The 19077-nt window shown below is 45.6% G+C and overlaps 1 protein-coding gene across 2 annotated transcripts in view; it reads right to left on the reverse strand.

The window, feature by feature from the left end:
* Positions 1-425: 425 nt before the first annotated feature.
* The window catches only part of Dnajc18 (DnaJ heat shock protein family (Hsp40) member C18), a 44076-nt gene continuing 25424 nt past the window's right edge, over positions 426-19077 (reverse strand). For both annotated transcript variants that reach the window (XM_052741888.1, XM_052741889.1), the window contains 4 exons: positions 17161-17270; positions 14987-15096; positions 11340-11512; positions 426-4679 (listed from right to left, as the gene is read on the reverse strand). In XM_052741888.1, coding sequence (XP_052597848.1) covers positions 4555-4679; positions 11340-11512; positions 14987-15096; positions 17161-17270 — 518 coding nt within the window. In that variant the 3' untranslated portion in view covers positions 426-4554. The remainder of the gene's footprint in view (positions 4680-11339; positions 11513-14986; positions 15097-17160; positions 17271-19077) is intronic.

Genomic DNA, 19077 nt, shown 5'->3' on the forward strand with positions numbered 1-19077 from the left:
ATGATGGCTCACAACTGGCACCTTCTTCTGGCCTCCAAGGGCACTGCATACACATGGTGCACATACATACATGCAGGGAAAACACCTATACACATAAAAACGTGATAAATCTAAAACAAACAAAAAATCCTTAGCCAAGCGGTGGTGGCACACACCTGTAATCCCAGCAATTGGGAGGCAGAGGCAGGTGATCTCTGAGTTTGAGGATAGCCTGGTCTACAGAGCAAGTTCTAAGATAGTCAGAGCTACACAGTGAAACCTTGTCTCAAAAACCACTCCCCATCAAAAAAAAAAAAATCTGGAATCCATCCCATTAGTACTATGTATTATTCTAAACACAAACTATCCCATAGTAACATCTTTAGTCCAAAGTGGCTCCAAGCACGAGGACTGTGGTCAAAGGACAAACAGAGAAAAGTCATAGGTTGCATTTTGGATATAAAATTGTTTAATGTTTACTTGTTAAAATACACTCATTTTAGATGCAGTGGATCAGGTGACCAAATTTTTCAGCATTTTCACAAGTGTCATCATTCCTGACTCTGGTCACAGAACACTACCACCTCCAAACACTGAGTGTGATGCAAACGTGGACTCAGTGTACACAGTTACTTGGTGACCACTGCATGAGGTATCAACAGTGCAGGCCCAAATATTACGATGTAGAGTAACTTGGCCCCTTCCCAAATAAATTTATTAGGACACCAATCTAATACCTTAAATGAATACAAAGTAAATGCCAGCTCCTGGGAGGGGCAGTGCATGCAGAGACGATGGGGGGTCTCAAGGGGCTCATGGCAGCACTAGTTCTGAGGAGAGTGAAGAGGGGAATGAAAACAGCCTGCAGCTCGGCCGGCCTACAGCTTGGCCGGCCTGCTGGATCCTGTTTCCAGCAGGCTTTGGCGTTTCTCGTCATTTCCAACAGTTCCCAGAAGCATGCATAGTGATACTATTTGCTTACCAGTCACTTCTCCCAAGCTGTGCGGCCCGGAGCTGATCAGTGAAGCTTACATGGTTCCTGGCTTGAGCAGATGAACGAGGACATGGGCCCCTTCAAGCTCTACTGCTCCTTCCAGGGAGCAGGATTTTCTCCACTAAAGAGAGCACCTCATGTGAATGTCAGTTTCTGGTCCTGTGTGAGCCCTGTTTCTTAACCTCACGCCCATCAGTCTCTATTCTGTAGTCTCAAACTGTGAGCCACAGTGACAGCAAGAAAAGCCATATCTAAAGGGTTTACACTGCCAGGAAATCTCATAAAAGACATAGGCAAGAGTACAGAGCTTACTTTACCAACACGTGAACAACGTATCTAAATTATAAGCAAGGAATTAAGAGTTTAACACAATTCTAGAGAGTGCCAAATAGATTAAACTACCCCTCAATCAAAGCAAATATAGTTCTTTTGAGGAAATAAGATATGAGTACTGTAGCCTATCAGAAATAAACAAAACAGTACCACCAGGCTATAAGGACAGACAGTTGGTGTGACAGTTGATGGAGCTGAGTTAGATTGACTCTGATTCACCACTGCCATGATATCCACACACTATTCAAGGGCATCTGGGGGGGTGGTACCCCGCCACACCAGTTTCATGATGGTCCACTTTCTAGCTGAGGCAGAGGCTAGGAGAGGAGCACTTTGCATTTTTCCATGTCTAGGAACTTTCCATAAGCTTGTTCGGTTCATGGGTACATTTTACAACATATGGGTATTTCTGTTGTTTGTTTTGAGACAGGGTTTCACTATGAACTTGCCATGTAGAGCAGGCTGGCCTTGAACTCACAGTATTCCGTCTGCCTCTGCTTCCTGAGTGCTGGGTTTAAAGGTGTGTTTCACCATGCCTACCACATTAACAAAGTAAATTCCCTGTTGCTCATAGGTTAAAGAGGTTCTCAAAAAATTCAGAAGATGCCAGGCAATTGGTGGTACACACCTTTAATCCCAGCACTGGAGAGGCAGAGGCAGGCGGACCTCTGTGAGTTCAAGGCCAGCCTGGTCTACAGAGTGAGTTCCAGGAAAGGTGCAAAGCTACACAGAGAAACCCTGTCTCAAAAAAAAAAAAAAAAAACAACACCAAAGCATTCAGAAGGTAAGTCTGGGGATGTAGCTTAGTAGGCTAGCATACACAAAGCCTTGGGTTCTTTCCCCAGTACCACAAAAGCCAGGAGTGACTCTAGCATTCAGGAGGTAGAGGCAGGAGGATTTCAGGCAGTAGTGGTGGTGCACATCTTTAATCCCAGCACACGGGAGGAAGAGGCTCTGAGTTCAGGGCCAGCCTGGTCTGCAGAGCAAGTTCCAGGATAGCCAAAGCTACACAAAGAAACCCTGTCTTGAAATAAACAAAACATCATCATCAAAGGGGTCGGGTGTGGTGGCACACACCTTTAATCCCAGCACTTGGGAGGTGGAGGCATGAGGATCTCTGAGTTAGAGGCCAGCCTGGTCTACAGAGTGAGTTCCAGGACAGCCAGGGCTACACAGAGAAACTCTGTCTAGAAAAAAAAAGAAAAAAAGTTCAAAGTTTTTGGCTGTATATCAACTTTGAGGCCAGTCTGGGATACATGAGACCCTATCCAAAAATAAAAAAGACACGGAATATAAACCAATTGCCTACTGGTCCTCTCATTCAGTCTCATGATAATCTGGGCAGCTCAGTTACTCAGATCTCGCACAATCACACAGCCAGAGCAATCAATGCCTTTGTTCTAGAAAGAGCTACTTTTTCTGCCTCTGAAGGTTTTGTATCAAAGGGTCCTGCTTTTTAAAAAATGTATATGGGTAGTTTGCCTACAAGTATGTCTGTGGACTATGTGCATTCAGTGCCTGTGAAGGCCAGAAGGGGGAGCTGGATCCTCTGGAATTGGAGTTACAGGATGTTGGGATCTGCCATGTGGGTGTTGAGAATTGAACCTGAGTCCTCTGGAAGAGCAGCCAGTACTCTTCTTAACCACTGAGCCATCTCTCCAGCCCTGGTCCTGCTTCTAAAAGACCAGTGGGTAAGCAGTCCTGAAGGGACACAGACCTACCATGGAAAGGATGCAAGCTGGTCCAGGGGGTTGAGGGGCGGGGACAGAGGTGTCCTGAGGACAGAGGCATCCCAGGGAAAAATCTCTGCTTTGCCAACCTGGCTAGAATCACCTGAGAAATAGGATGATTGCTCACATTTTGTACTTCCTCACCTAGTCACATGACCCAGGCCAACCATTTATCATGTTCTGACTCATAAAAGAGGTAATGCACCAGCTTCACAAATTGTGAGGAAACTTAAAACAAAAGCAAAACACACCACATGTGAAAGCCATTGCTTTGGAGTAGGCACTCCATAAACACTGAATGAATCAAAGATCACTTGTACTAAAATGCACAGGACACTGAGTCAATCAAAGTGACTGCCAAGGCTAACATCAGCCTCCATGAGCAGGGACAGGCCCCTCCCTTTGTGTCTCCATGCCTGAGCCTCATCTCGGGTTTGCCGACTGCACTTCTGTGCATACTTGTGCTCCATGTACAGCCCACCATACTGCGTGCCGATTTAAAGGGAAAGGACAGAGAATGCTCGCTAGTTCCAAAGGACAGGGAGCCTGAGCCAAGGAGGAGCTACAGTCTTAAGACTACTCCATCTTCTTCCTTAGCCCTGCTTCCTGCCGTCCGACTGTCCCCCACTCAGCTGTGTCACAGCTCAACAGGGCTTTTGTTTCTGTATTTTTTTTTGAGACAAGATCTCATTATGTAACTTTGGAACTTTCTATGTAGCCCAGGCTGGCCTTGCGCTCATAGATTGGCCTGCCTCTGCTTGTGTGAGTGCTAGGATTAAAGGTGTGCTACCATGCCCAGCCTGCTCAACACATTTTACTTTCTAGATCCTCTGAAAGAGATGACTAAAGAATTAAAAGGAACCTCCCTGGGTATGGCAGCTCAGGCCTGTAATCCCAGCACTTAGGCAGGAGGATCATTGCAAATTCAAGGCCAGCTTGGACTCTATAGTGAGTTCCAGGCTAGCCTGGGCTACCTCTCTCAGAAAGAAAAGAAACCACAAGTCAGGCAGTTTGCTAATGCTCCTGCCTCAGCAGAGACTTGGACAACACCAAACTATTGGCTGAACAGTTCACTTTCTCTACTCTCCTGAGGGAGTGGAAAACTGAACACTGGGGACGGTGACTCTAGCAGGAAGAGGGGTCATTCTCGGCAGACGCCACCAATACTCTGAAGTGCCTTGGCTGAGCCCAGAAACGCGCAGCGGGTGGGCTTTTGCTGCAGGCAGGATGAAGGAAGAAATGTGGGTCTTCTCTGGGATGCCCTGATCTACGTTCACAGAGGAGCGAGTCCAAACTTCACCATTCATGTAACTTAGATGAACTGTCCCTGCCCTGGGAGCCAGGCCTGGAAGAACTGGATGGAATTGGTGACAATGTGGCTCCATGTCCTGCAGCTCTGCCCAACAAAGTTAGCAGATGGTAAGTGTTCATCATTTCCTAACTTGTATTATAAAATGGAATTTGCAATGTAAATAGTAACAAGTAAGAAACCCCATCCTGAGCCGGGCCATCGTCCTCTCAGCCACCCCTCCGGAGGCCAATTAGCTTGGAAAGTTTGTCACAGTTTTCAAGTTTCATTGACTCTGCTTTCTGCCGCAGTCGCTCATCTCTATAGAGCCCCGCCAAATTGGTCAGCTCCGACTCTGAAAGAGACAACAGGGATGACGGCTCGTTAAGGCTGAGCGCTTTCGTTTCAGTAGTTCTAGACTCAAAAGACCTTACTTTCACGCCACTTTGTTCTACTCCATCCGGGCACTGCTACCCTCCGCCCTAGAGGAACCTGCTGGGCACTGCACCAGGTCCTGAGGGTGAAGGCCGCCTGTGACCCGACTGCAGCCTGTGCTGTTCTGAGAGCACCAGGCTTAGTTCTTGTCAGCAGAACACCCAGCCCCAGGCTTGGGAGGCCTGCACATGTGCAGGAAGAGGAGGGTGCCATGGCCTTGCACCATGATGGGGACTGGAGCCCCATCGCCTGTTCCTGTCATCTGAACAGAGACAGCTGCTTGACTCTCCCCAGCATTGCAGGCTCTGAGCCACACACGACATGGGGTCCTCTGGTAGGTGAGCATCTACAGAGGATCAGGCTGCGGCTTTCTTCACCCCCTCACCACGCAGAAGGTCCCCAACTCAAACGGCTCTTTTAAACTGAAATCATCTCGGCCCAGTGGCCTCTGTGTCCTTGACTAAGTAAATTTCATTTTCTCCTCATGATAGAGCAGGCCATGCTATTTTTAACTGGAATATAATCTCTGCTGTGTTTCCCAACTCCAGGGTGGTTGGTCTGAGTTTTTACTCTCTTCTAAGTTCCTCCTTCTCGGGGGAACTCCTGACATGCACCTTTGGGGACATGTCATGTGTGCCACATATTAACAGGATGGCATGCTTGGGTGGCTTCTGAGAGCTGCCAACAGCAGGCAGCTGTTAAAGGACCATGCTTGTGCAAATTCTATTTTAATCATTTTGAAATATGCCTTCCATTCTTAATCATCTTGCTGACAGGTTTTGTTTTTCTTGGTGGAACAAGACGCACCTGTCTGATGAATCGGCAAACTACCAGGACACAGGAATTAGCCTTAGCCTTCAGCCAGAAGGAACAATGGGCACGGACCTCTGAATAAATGTCTATCAACACCAAACACTGCCTGGCATTTCTGCTCACAATGATTCTATTTACATCAAGGAAGGCCCAAAGTGCAGATGAAGTGCAGGACTCCAGGGTGAGGGGTGGCTAAGCATGACAACCCTCCCTGAACAATGGGACTGCAGGCCTGGACTCCAGCCAGCAGTGGCTTGGCAGGCAGTGGGTCTCCCAGGCTGCAGGACAATGTGCTCTTACCCTTGGTGCGGGTGCCCACAGTGCCTGCATGCCAGGGCCTGCCTTGGCACCATCTCCTTGCAGGTGATGAGGCTCTGCAGAGGGTTGTGTGCTGCACCCAAATGTTAAGTCTTTGCTCCTGCTCCCCACTAGGTGCTCAGCACCCCTTCCTAGGCTAGGGCTTCTTTGGCGGGGGGAGGCTATGTAGGAGACTTCTGTGAAACCCGTCTGCACCTTGTTTCTCTAGAGTCACAGCTACCCCAGTGTCCAGAACAGATTCTGTGGCTCTGCTCTTCACTGGAGCAAGCTTCTTATGCTATTTTGTTACTGACTTTCATGTGTCATTCTCTGAAGTCCTCATCCTGAAGGCATCAGAGACTAATGATACTTAGTGTTTTCTGTCTTGACAGCCACTATAACAAGCTGAAGGAAGATGCCTGTCACAGGAGACATGGATTGCTTGCCTGCACAAAGCTCACTGAAACCCAGTCAGACAACATTGCTTCAGAGCAATGAAGAGGCACAAGCCAAGGGTTTACTCAAAGAATATAATATTTTAACAAATTCTGTTAATACTCAATAACTTAAAAATATTTTAGGGGATGGAGAGATGGCTCAAAGGTTGTGGGAGACCGTTCTCGGGTTCCTCGTGGCTTTACCCAGCAGGTCCGCATAGAGGATGATTAGACCACGGGCCTAAGTGCAGGTGTCTGGGATGGTCTGCACTTGGCTGTGCTGGGGGAGGAGGTCTTTTGCTCCACCCCTTGGCGTCTCTATAAAAACCCTGGGGCAGAGACAGTCGGGGCCTGTTGGAATAGGTTCCAGGCCCTCTCGAGGCTATCCTTTATCTTCTATCTGTTTATCTCCGCGATATTCTCCGCAATAAATCCTTCTATCTAATATTTCCTGCTGCTCGCACTCAAGAAAACTCTGGGGAACTGTGGGGGTGGTTGGGTAAACGCCCCACAAAAGGTTAAGAGCATTTGTTGCTCTTTTTTTTTTTTTTTTTAAAGATGTCTTTATTAATAAATACAGTGTTATGTCTGCATGTGCCCCTGCCCACCAGAAGGGAGCACCAATTCTCACTATACATGGTTGTAAGCCACCATGTGGTTGCTGGGAATTGAACTCAGGACTTCTGGAAGAGCAGCCAGTGCTCTTAACCTCTGGATCATCTTTCCAGCCCACACTTGTTGCTCTTACAGAGGACCTGGGTTCAATTACCAGCACTCACATGATGGTTCATAACCATCCATAACTAGTTATAAGGGATCCAATGCCCTTTTCTGACCTCTGCAGGCACCAAGCACACATGTGGTACACAGACATACATGCATACAAAACACTCACATATAAAATAAAATGAATGAATCTTTAAAAAGATTATGTGTATGCATGAGTGCCTCATACAGTGTATATACATGCACCATGCACAGGCAGGCATGAGTCTGTGGAGGAGAAAGGTCCTGGATCCTTTGGAACTTGTTACACTACGGTTGGGAGTCACCCTACATTCGTGCTGGGAATGGAAGCCTCTGAAGAACAGTGAGTGCTCTTAACCACTGAGCCATCTCTCCAGCCCCAGTACTCAATAACTTACAAGTAAAATGAAAGAAAAAAAGTCTTTGGGAGGAGCAGGGTCAATAAAATACCTTTTCTCCCTAACAAAGGAGAAAACAAAACTAAGAAACAAAAAACAGAGAAAACAAAAAGGGAGAAAACAGGAGAAGAAAACAAACAAAATATCCTTTTCAACTGTAACTACCCACAACCCAGTCCCAAGGAACACTGCCCTTCAGTTTATTGTGTGAGGCTGTTCAAGCATGGATCACCAGGAATAAGGTGTTCACTGTGTTCCAGGCACTGCGCTAAGCCCCCCTCCCCCCCACACACACACCCCCTCTCAGAAGGAAATGAATTCTTTCTACCACTTCAAAGCCTAGGATTCTACCCACTCTGCTATCCTGCTCAAGGGCGTGGAAAGAAGTGCTCACACAGCTCTGATGGACCAGACTAGGAGGCACTTTCCCGGCAGTATGTATAATATGCAGTTATATCTATGAAAGAGTTCACAGGACAATTATCACCCACAGTAAAGGAATATTCATAATAATAAAAAAAAAGTCACCCATACTAGGCATTCCAGGGAAGAGCAAATAAAAGGAATAATAAAGACTTTCAAAGACAATGGCCACCCTTGGTAAAATTTCCATTTGGTGTTTTGCCAAGAATGAACTTTGTTCTCAGTGAGTTTATTTTTACAACCTCAAAGTGCTAAATTTAACCTTCCTGGCTGCACTTGCTGCTGGATTCAGAGGGCAGATGCTGCCTCTCAAATGGCACTGGGGTGGTGTGGAGGCTCCACAGAATTACTGTGTTTAAATGCTAGGAGTAGATTTGTTTCAGGGTATGTGCTGACAACCTCCATTCAGAACTGGTGAATTGTACCCGTCAGGCTCATTCAATGGATTTGTTTATTTGTGTGTGTGTGTGTGTGTGTTTTAACTGAGGGTGGATCCTAGGACTTTATGTACGTTGCTAGACATAAACTTTACCACTAAGCCATAACCTGAGTTCTTAACAAAACAAAACAAAGCATTTTGAGATAGGGCTTATTAAGTTGCTCAGGCTAGCCCTGAACTCACTCTGTAGCCATGGCAGTCCCTGAATTTGTGATCCTCCTGCCTTAGTCTCCCAAGAGATTATAGGATGAGATTACAGGCCTGTTCTACCAGGTCTGGCTCTCATAGAATTTTCACTTGTACCTGGAGAGGGCCACAGATCTGAACAAGTCTCATGTGGATGAGAAGCTCAGACACCACTCTTCCGTGTAGCCCAAGGTCATGGGCAGAGCAAATACCTCTACAACTTTCGGTAAAATCCTTCACCTTTCTGCAATGTCAGCATCTCAATGCCACAGAGTAGAATATGATACATGTGCATGTACACGGAGAGCGTGTGTGTGTGTGTGTGTGTGTGTGTGTGTGTGTGTGTGTGTGTGTGTCTTAAGAATGAAAAATGCAGATTTTCATGTAGTTCTTACAGAAAGCAATAAATTCAAACCATTCCTGTGCCCAATACAAAGGGGATGCTTAGGACACATTACTGTGGCTTTCACCTGATTTAGATTCACATAGATTTTTGCTCCTAAATTTTTTCCTGGGGCAGGCCTTGATGGGGAACATCTTTAAGTCCAGCACTCAGAAGTGGAGGCAGGAGAATCTCTGTGAGCTTGAGGCCAGTCTGGACTATACACCAAACTCTTTCCTGATTTCTTTTTCTTTCTTTCTTTTTTTAATTCCCTTTATTTTTGAGTGTGTGCACCCTCATGCATGAATCACAGCATGTATGTGGTGGTCAGAGGACAACTTTGGGGAGTCAGTTCTCTCTTTCTACTCCTGGGTCCTGGACTGAACTCAAGTCAGGCTTGGTGTCAATCCCTTTACCCACTGACCCACCTCACCAGCCTGATTTTTTTTTTCCCAAGACAGAGTCTTACTATGAAGCTATGGCTACCCTTGACCTTAAACTCAAAATCTTCCTGTCTCTGCCTCCTGAGTGCTGGGATCACAGGCCTACACCAGTGCACCCAGCTTTTTCCTGATTTCTAAAAGATGAAACCCAATTTAAACAGCCTGGTCTACATAGTGAGTTCCAGGACAGTCAGAGCTACATAGTGAAACCCTGTCTCAGAAAAACCAACACAAACAAACAAAACTAATTTAACAATGAGATGGGTAAAAGCAACTCCCTTCTGTTTGACTGCCCCTTATTTGAGAAGGTAGCGAGGCTTTGCCCTGTAGAAATAGAGGGCAGAGGCAAAGTCCCTGAGGGAGGATAAGACATCAGCACTGATCCCTTACTCACATTCCTCGTCAGTACACAGCTTTCCAGTATGAGAACCTTTTCCAACAACATGTGTTGAGCACCTGTTCTGAAGTCAGGACTGTGCCTGCAGCCCAGAACACAGAATTAGTAAGACAGTCTGTCCTAGGGCCAGCAGTCCTGCAGAGGGAATGCACCTATGGATCACTAATGCTATTGATCAGTACTGTGGTGGCCGGAAGAGCAAAGTGCTTTAAGAACACACAGGAAGGGTGGGTTAACTCAGTGAGGGGTAGGAGTACGTGATGGGTCAGCAAGAGCTTAGAAGCACTGTGACCAAAGAGCTAATTTTACAAGTACACATTTATAGACATCCAGTAATAAAGCTTAGAAGATGAGTTACAGTTTGCTTTGAAAAAAAAAAAATCAACCAAAGTCCAGTTTGCAAAGCCAAGATGCAGTTACTTCGCAAGTGTGTGTGTGTGTGTGTGTGTGTGTGTGTGTGTGTGTGTGTGTGTGAAATTCATTTGGGATTTAAAATGAACCTATTGGCTGAGACTAGGGCTACCACTGGTGACAGTACTCCCCAGTAACGCCTGGAACTGTAAGCCAAGTGGGAGACACTGTCTCCCGTGAGGGAGAAAGAAGAAAGATCTGTCACACACATCTACTGGAAAGCCAGACCCAGGAGGTCACTCTTCTTTGTACCCACAAGCAACAGGAAGTAAGGGACACCAGACTCCATGCTAGCCATCTCTTCTTTTTCTGTTTTTATTTTTGTTTTTTGAGACAGGGTTTCTCTGTGTAGCCCTGGCTGTCCTGGAACTGGAACTCACTCTGTAGACCAGGCTGGCCTTGAACTCACAGATCCGCCTGCCTCTGCCTCTGCAGTGCTGGAATGAAAGGCGTGCACCACCACTGTTTGGCTCATGCCTACAACATCTAAACTTCTGACTTGACTCAATAAGGGGGGCTGGCTCAATCAGATTTCTCTCTAGGGAATGTGGGATTTAGGGACTGTGAAGGAAAGCAGATAGCACCGAGAACTTCATGAAGAAGTTTGGGATGCAAAATGGGGGCAGTGACTGGTGAGGTTAGGGACCTCAGGACATCGACAGGAAGAGCAATGGTCAAAATGCACAAAGTCCCACACAGTGTCCTCTGACTGCCACACATACTTTGGGGCATTTGTACACATTCTTGCACAAATAAATAAAGTAATTCTTTAAAAGAATAAAAAAAGGCAGGTAGTAAGAGGGCAGAGCCAGGGCATACCTATAATCAAGTCCTCAGGAATATCAAAATCCAGGGCTACATACGAACGAGCAGCCTAGAGGCAGAGCCAGGCAGATCTGTGAGAGCAACGTGACCCATGCAGTGGGCAGTATGTCATCAAGGGCTGTGTAGTAAGCCCGTCCCTTGGGGGCAGGTGGCAGAGAGAAGACAGTACAAGAGGAGAAGACAGTGTGCCGAGTTTCCAAGTTTTCCAATCCTGGTCGCATGTCGAACAACGTCCCTTCTTTGCAGTAGTAGCTGAGGGGTGTGTGTGTGTGTGTGTGTGTGTGTGTGTGTGTGTGTGTCTGTCCTCTGTCTCTGTTCACCAGCAGAGGAGAGGGTCAGGAGGCTGGGGAGACCTCGTGACAGCCTGCTTGGCCTTACTTACTTTGCTGTTTCTCCTTCCAACAGCTTGTCTGGATGTAATCAATATAATCTTTCTCTATTGTTTTCTCCAGGTCACGAAGAGCAGCTCCTCTGTAGGCCTTGTCAAAGTTTTTATCCACGAAGTAAGGCACCTGCAGGTTCTGTGTTTCTCTAGAGATGGTATAGCCCAAGGTTCTGAAACAGAGAGTGGCCCCCATCAGCTCAGACCACCTGACAGTCTTACTCTTGGCTGCTCTCTAAATACAATTGCCACCATCTCCCAACATCTGTTAGTCCATTAGTGAAGTAGAACACAGCCATCACTATAGGCATCAAACAAGCAATTTGGCAATTACCAATGTAGCTTACAGTCCACTCTTTCCAAGACTCACCTTTCCTTCGTTCTTTTTTGGTAAGGTGTATCAGAAGAGGGTACCTGATCCCACAGGACTCCAGTTACAGATGGCTGTGAGCCGCCATGTGGATGCTGACAATTGAACTCAGTTTTTTACTGTAGCATCTCTCCAGCCCAAGACTCACCTTTCTTACATGGTTTTCTGTGTGCGAAGTAGAATGACTAATCCTTTGAAAGTTTGTCTTTAGGGTTGTGGATGTGGCTCAGTTGGTATAAGGCTTGCCTAGCCTACATGAAGCCCTGGGATTTCCCTAGTACTCAATCAAACCAGGAGTAGTGGCACACCCCTGTTATTGAGAGGTAGAAGCAGGATGATCAGAAGTTCAAGGTCATCCTGAGGCACATGGTGAGTTCAAGTCTAGCCTTGCATGCTGAGACCATGTCTCAAACAAACTAATTCGGGGGAGGGGGTGGCACTGGGGAAACGGCTCAGGTAAAGGTTCTAGCCGAGAAAGCCTGAGGACCTCAGTTTGATACCTGGAACCCATGTAAAAAGCCAGATAAAGTAGCATGCATCTGTAACCTCAGCACTTCTCCAGCAAGGTGGGAAGGAGACGAGGGTTGGCTGGAAGCACATAGCCCAGCTAACCTGGAATATGAAACACAGTGGCAGAAACAAGAGACCTCTGCCTTAGTAAGGGGGAAGGCATAAACTAACTCCCAAAAGCTGTCCTCTGACCACACATGCACTAGCACACCCCACACACATTTGTTTTTGTTTTTGCTTTTGTTTTTTGAGACATGGTCTCACTTTGCAGCTCTGGCTGACCTGGAACTTGCTCTGTAGACCAGGCTGGCCTTGAACACATAGAGATAGGCCTACCTCTGCCTCCCGAGTGCTGGGACTAAAAGCATGTGCCACCAGGCCCAGCCTTATTTATTTGTTTTGTACGTATGTGAGTGCAGGTGTGCACAGACCCCAGCACACATGTGAAAGCCAGAGGACAACTTGAGAGACTCCATTCTCTCTTTTTAAAATGTGGGTCCTGGGCATCAAACTCAGGCTTGGCAGCAAATACTTTTATGTGCTGAGCCATCTTGCTGGCCTCACATTCACCTATACATACAAAACAAACAAACAAACAAACAAACAAACAAAAGAGTTCCTGGATACTTAAAAAAACAAAAGCCAGATACAGTGGTATACACATGTTGTCCTAGCACTTCGATCTGGTACTACATGTTAGGGTCCTGGAGAAGTCCCATAAAAGATCACCATCCACGTATGCAAACAGCAAGAGCGTTAATTATCTTAGGACACATCTTGTAGTCGAAGCACTCAGAAGCTGGAAGCAAGAGAACCAAACATACGAGACCAGCCTGAGCTATATAGCAAGATGGACGCCCCAAAGAAACAGAGTAAACTAAACCAAAGGAAAAAAACCTAAAACCAGGCGTGGTCACACAACTTTAATCTCCGCTTTGGGAGGCTGAGGCAGGAAGACTGCTGTGAATCTGAGACCAGCTGGACTACACAGTGAGAGATTCTCAAAAAAAAAAAAAAAGAAAAGAAAAACAAAAACAAAAACAAAAAACAAACAAACAAAAACCTGAAGTTTACTTCTCTCTCTCTCTTTCTTTCTTTCTTTCTTTCTTTCTTTCTTTCTTTCTTTCTTTCTTTCTTTCTTTCTTTCTTTCTTTCTTCCTTTCTTTCTTTCCTTTCTTTCCTTTCTTTCTTTCTTTCTTTTGGTCTTGGAACTCACTATGTAGCCCAGGCTGACCTGGAATTTATAGCGCTCCACCACTTCTGCCTCCCAGGTGCTGAGATTAAAGGAGTGTGCACCACATGCAGCTTCAAGTTTACTCTCTAACAGGTCTAAATGTGTCGCCAGCTGATGCTCTTGATGCTTACTTAGGGACCAAACTTTGACCAGAGCAACTGAAAACACTTAAGTAGAAAAATTAAGAAAGATTCCTAATCTGTATTTATATATAATCTACATGCCTCAACAAGAATTATAATAAATTTTGTTCTCAGCAAAAGCAAAGAAACACAATAGCATAGTTTGACTCTATGTCCTTATTAATAACTAATGTCCCTTCTTGTAATTTTTTTTCTTCAAGACAGAGTTTCTCTGCCTAACAGCTCTGGCTGTCCTAGAATTTACTCTGTAGACCATGCTGGCCCTGAACTCAGAGACCCCCTATCTCCAAGTGCTGGGATTAAAGGCATGTGCCACCCCTCCTTGTAATTTTCATTAATCTTAATTTTATGTGTATGAGCATTTTGCCTGCTTGAATGTCTGTGAACCATTTGCATGCGTGGTGACCACAGAGGCCAGAAGAGGGCATCAGATCCCCTGAAACTGGAATTATGGATGGTTGTGACCCACCATGTGAGTGCTGGGAATTAAACCTGGGTCTGCTGCAAGAGCAGCTAGTGCTCTTTACCTCTGAACCATCTCTCCACTCTCCTTTCAATTAAAAAAACTGGAAAAAATCACTAGGTTCCAGTCACTATCTGTCATCACAACACATTCATCACAACCTGCCCTCTCTCCCTCCCTTCTTCCTCCTCTTCTCTCTCTGTCCCCGCCCATCTCCCTTCTCTTCCCTGTCCCTCTTTCTCACTGTAGCTCGGGCTGGCCTGGAATCAAGCAGTCCTTTGTCCCTGCCTCCATGCTGGGTTGAGTCACCATCCCTGCCTTCCCTGAAGTTCTTCCTAACCTCACCTCGGTGAGAGAGATTTATTAGGATCCTCAAACCATTCTGTGGTCCTTCTGAACCAATCCTGACTGTTTTTCCGTTGACCAGAGGCTGTCACTATGTAACAAAACACCACCACTCCTTAGGCACAGGCAGCTGCCACCCACTTAGTCTACATTATTACTGCTTGGCTGCTCCTTTTGGTTTAGTGTAGGTGTTTTCAAGCACCTAAACTTAGTACCTCCACAGAAAACACTAGAGAAACTTTGAATGGCTATTCCTTGAAGCATAAGGTCAGCATTTTCCACAGTGGAAGGTGAAATGAAGTGTCAGCATGAATCAGCAAAACCTTAAGTCTTTCATCTTTTTCTTTTTCTTTTCCTTTTTTTTTTCAATTTTTTTTTTTCCCCAAGACAGGGTTTCTCTGTGTAGCCCTGGCTGTCCTGGATCTTGCTCTGTAGACCAGGTTGGCCTCAAACTGACAGAGATCCGCCTGCCTCTGTTTCCCAAGTGCTGGGATTAAAGGTGTTCACCACCACCACCACCACCTGGCCAAGTCTTTCATCTTTCAGACTGATACTAAGGAAAAATTGGAATTTTCAACTTACGATTTATAGAATAGACTATATGGGGGGTTAGCAGCCAGCAGCTGAGTAATGACAGAAATAAGCACAATCACCAGAACTGGAAGCAGCTGAACAAATGCGGAATATGGAGTCTGTAAAAGAAAAAATGAAGTGTCTGAGAATACAGACATCCCAGAGGAAATGCAGACTATTGACGCACGGTACAGGAACACCCACAAAGCCAAAGGTTTGCCAAAAAGGCTGGAAAGCGGCTCAAAACCAAACAACTCATCTCTCTGCTGAGAGGGTAAAGGAGGCCCCTCCAACCTGGACTGTCGATGACCCGCTGCCCCTTGTGTCTCTAATTCTGCCAACATGGATGGGGCTCCAGCAGTGGCTGGTGTGAAGCAGCTCTTACTCTGCCACAGCTGTCCAAAACTGATGACATCGAACTGTATCAGAGACGACCGCATTCTCCCTGGACCATGTGGGGTCGAGGCTCATCACACTTCTTTACTAACTACTGTTTGGAGAAAAGGCATTCTCTCAGGGCTGCGAACCAGCCAGAGGCACAGTATTTGTTGTTTTTGAATAGGCCACTTCGATAGCTCAGAAGTCAAAGTGCCACCAAGCCTGAAAACCTGGATCCATCCCAGAGATGCTGTTGCCTTTTGAGCTTCCATGAGCCTCTCCCGGTTTCTTTTCTCTTTTTTTTTTTCTTTTTCTTTCTTTCTTTTTTTTTTTTTCAACTTTAACGTTTATGTGTTTTTTATGTATACAGTGTTCTGCCTGCATTGTGCTGCCTGCAGGCCAGAAGAGGGCGCCAGATCTCACTGTAGATGGCTGTGAGCCACCGTGTGGTTGGTGGGAATTGAACTCAGGGCCTCTGAAAGAGCAGTCAGTGCTCTTAACCTCTGAGCCATCTCTCCAGCCCCCTCTCCTGGTTTCTTACTTAACACCCTTTTTTAGTTCTGAATATTTTGAAAGGGATTCTTATTTTCTGCAATAAAGAAAAGTTCGATCAAGGCAGCCCCACAAGCTGGACATGGTGGCACATGACTTTAGTCCCAGCACTTGGGAGGTAGAGGCAGGCAGATCTCTGTGAGTTTGAGGCCAGCCTGGTCTACAGAGTGAGCTCCAGGACAGCCAGGGCTACACAGAGAGAACCTGTCTCAAAAACAAAACTGTGGTGATATTGTGTTCCCCAAAATATTGTGCACCCTAATAAACTTATCTGGGGTCAGAGAACAGAACAGCCACAATATTAAACATAGAGGTTAGGCAGTGGTAGCACATGCCTTTAATCCTAGCATTTCAGAGGCAGAGATCCGCCTGGATCTCTGTGAGTTCAAGGCCACACTGGAAACAACCAGGCATGGTAACAAGAGCCTTTAATCCCAGGAAGTGATGGCAGGAAGCAGAAAGGTATTTAAGGCATGAGGACAAGGAACTAGAGCCTGGTTAAGCTTTTAGGCTTTTGAGCAGCAGTTCAGCTGAGATCCATTTGGATAAGGACTCAGAGGCTTCCAGTCTGAGGAAACAGGATCAGCTAAGGAACTGGCAAGGTGAGGTAGCTGTGGCTTATTCTGCTTCTCTGATCTTCCAGCATTCACCCCAATACCTTGCTCCAGGTTTGTTTTTATTAATAAGGACCTTTAAGATTCATGCTATACAATACAAAACAAAACAAAAAAACTTAAAAAAGAAAGAGAGAAAGAGAGAGAGAAAGAAAGGAAGGAAGGAAGGAAGGAAGGAAGGAAGGAAGGAAGGAAGGAAGGAAGGAAGAAGATCCTTACAGAGAAACTAGGATCCTATGAAAACACAAAAAAGGATCAGGGATGGAGGATGGAGGATTACCAACATTTGGACCCTCTGGGCCACTTATCCAGCTCTTACCATTGCTGAAAGTACATTTTTTTCTTTTTTTTTAAATTTAATTTATTTATATTTTATGTATGAGTGCTCTGCATGTACGCCTGTGTGCTGAAAGAGGTCATCAAATCTTATTATAGATGGTTGTGAGCCACCATGTGGTTGCTGGGATTTGAACTCAGGACCTCTGGAAGAACAGCCAGTGTTCTTAACCACTGAGCCACCTTTCCAGCCCCTGAAAGTACATTTTTACAAACATAGCTCAACTGCACTTCTAGGGCTGATTATATACCATAGGAGCAGGCTCAGTATGCCCATGTGCATGACCTCGGCTGCACACGCACCTGAGTTTTATCTTCTTCCTCTCTCTTGTGTGTCTGTGTCCTCTCATGGCGGTGTCGCCTGCGAAAATAGTGACTGTCATCTGTCACATTTGAGAACATGTGAATATTTCCTGGAAAACAGACATTAGAGAGGGAAGGAAAAAGGAAGAGAGGGAGAGAGAGAGAACGTTTATGAGATGGCAATTCCTTTTTGGCCCTTTTCAAAGTCTTGTTCCCAAGGAGGCTAAAGACAGGCATCTGTTTATCTGACCCAGCAAAAAAGAAGGCAATAGGTGAGCCGGGGGGCCAGCCAGGCACACATGTGCAAGGCTCTCCTGACTTCATGGACTTTGCACGTTTGTGGGAGAAAACTGCAAAAGGCGAGAAGATAGCATTTTGACCGTAAGTCCTATCTGACATAGTTATGTCTGCTTCTGTGTCCAGTATTAGTCACTAACATCTTTTTTAATTAAATTTATTTATTTTTAAATTATGTGCATTGGTGTTTTGCCTGCATGCATGTCTGTATGAGGGTGTTAGATCTTGGGAGTTACAGTTGTTAGCTGCTATGTGGGTGTAGGGAATTGAACCTGGGTCCTCTGGGAGAGTAGTCAGTGCTCTTAAGTGCTGAGCCATCTCTCTGGCCCAGTCACTAGCATCTTTAATAGCCACTCATAAAACTCACTTTATTGCTGGGCAGTGGTGGCGCACGCCTTTAATCCCAGCACTCGGGAGGCAGAGGCAGGCGGATCTCTGTGAGCACAAGGTCAGCCTGGGCTACAGAGTGAGTTCCAGGACAGCCAGGGCTGTTACACAGAGAAACCCTGTCTTGAAAAACAAAACAAATTTGTAGCTGGGGTGTAGCTTAGCATGGGATACATGCCTAGCACGCTGGAGGCTCCAGTTGCATCCCTAGCAACACAAAAAATTCCACTTCCTTTCTTGGCACTGAATTTTCTCAACTGCTAACTGTCTGTGATATACTTTCTGGATCTCTATTTTGTTACACATATTGATGGTAAAGAGAATGGGTTTCATTGTGATTTTTTAAAAAGATTTCCTTTTATGTATATGAGCATGTGGTGTTTGAATGAGAATGGATCCCACAGGTTTATACATTTGAATGTTTAGTCCTCAGTTAGTGGAACTATTTGGGGAAGGATTAGGAGGTGTGGCCTTGTTTAAGTAGTTGTGGTCTTGTTGGAGGAGATTGTCAGTGGATTTGAGGGATTTGAGGTTTCAAAAGCCCACACCTGGCTCAGTTTCTCTCTCTCTGACTGCTGTGTATAGATCAAGATGTAAAGCTCTCAGCTACTGCTCCGTTACCGTGCCTGTCCGCTTCCCATTATGATAATAATAGACTAATCCTCTGAAACTATTAGCAAGCCCCCTAATTAAACATTTTCCTTTATAAGAGCTGCCTTGGTCATGATGTCTCTTCACAGCAATAGAACACTGACTAAGACAGGGTGTTTTGCCTGCTTGCAAGTCTGTGTACTATATGCACATAGTGCCCATGGAGGCCAGAAGAAGGCATCACCAGGATCCACCTGGAAATGGAGTTACAGATGGTAGTGAGCTGCTGTGTCTGTTGGAAATTGAACCCAGGTCCTCCATATGGACAAGTGTTTGTAATTGCTAAGTCATCTCTCCAAATCCCAAATTTATGTATTTTTGTTTCTTCACTTAGAGATTTATTTTATGTTGCTGGGTGTGGTTACACAGACCTTTAATCCCAGCACTCAAGGCAGAGGCAGGCAGAGCTCTGAGTCTGAGGCCAGACTGATCTACAGAGCTTTCCAGGACAACCAGGCTTACACAGAGAGACCTTGTCTTAAAAAAAATAAATAAATAAAAGATTTATTTATGAGCTTGAGTGTTTTTTTTAAATTTTATTAACTTTTTTTTCATTTATTTTACATACCAACCACAGTTTCC

The sequence above is a fragment of the Peromyscus californicus genome, unplaced genomic scaffold, assembly GCF_007827085.1.
Source record: "Peromyscus californicus insignis strain IS unplaced genomic scaffold, ASM782708v3 Scaffold_17__1_contigs__length_78620276, whole genome shotgun sequence".
NCBI classification, from domain to species: Eukaryota; Metazoa; Chordata; class Mammalia; order Rodentia; family Cricetidae; genus Peromyscus; species Peromyscus californicus.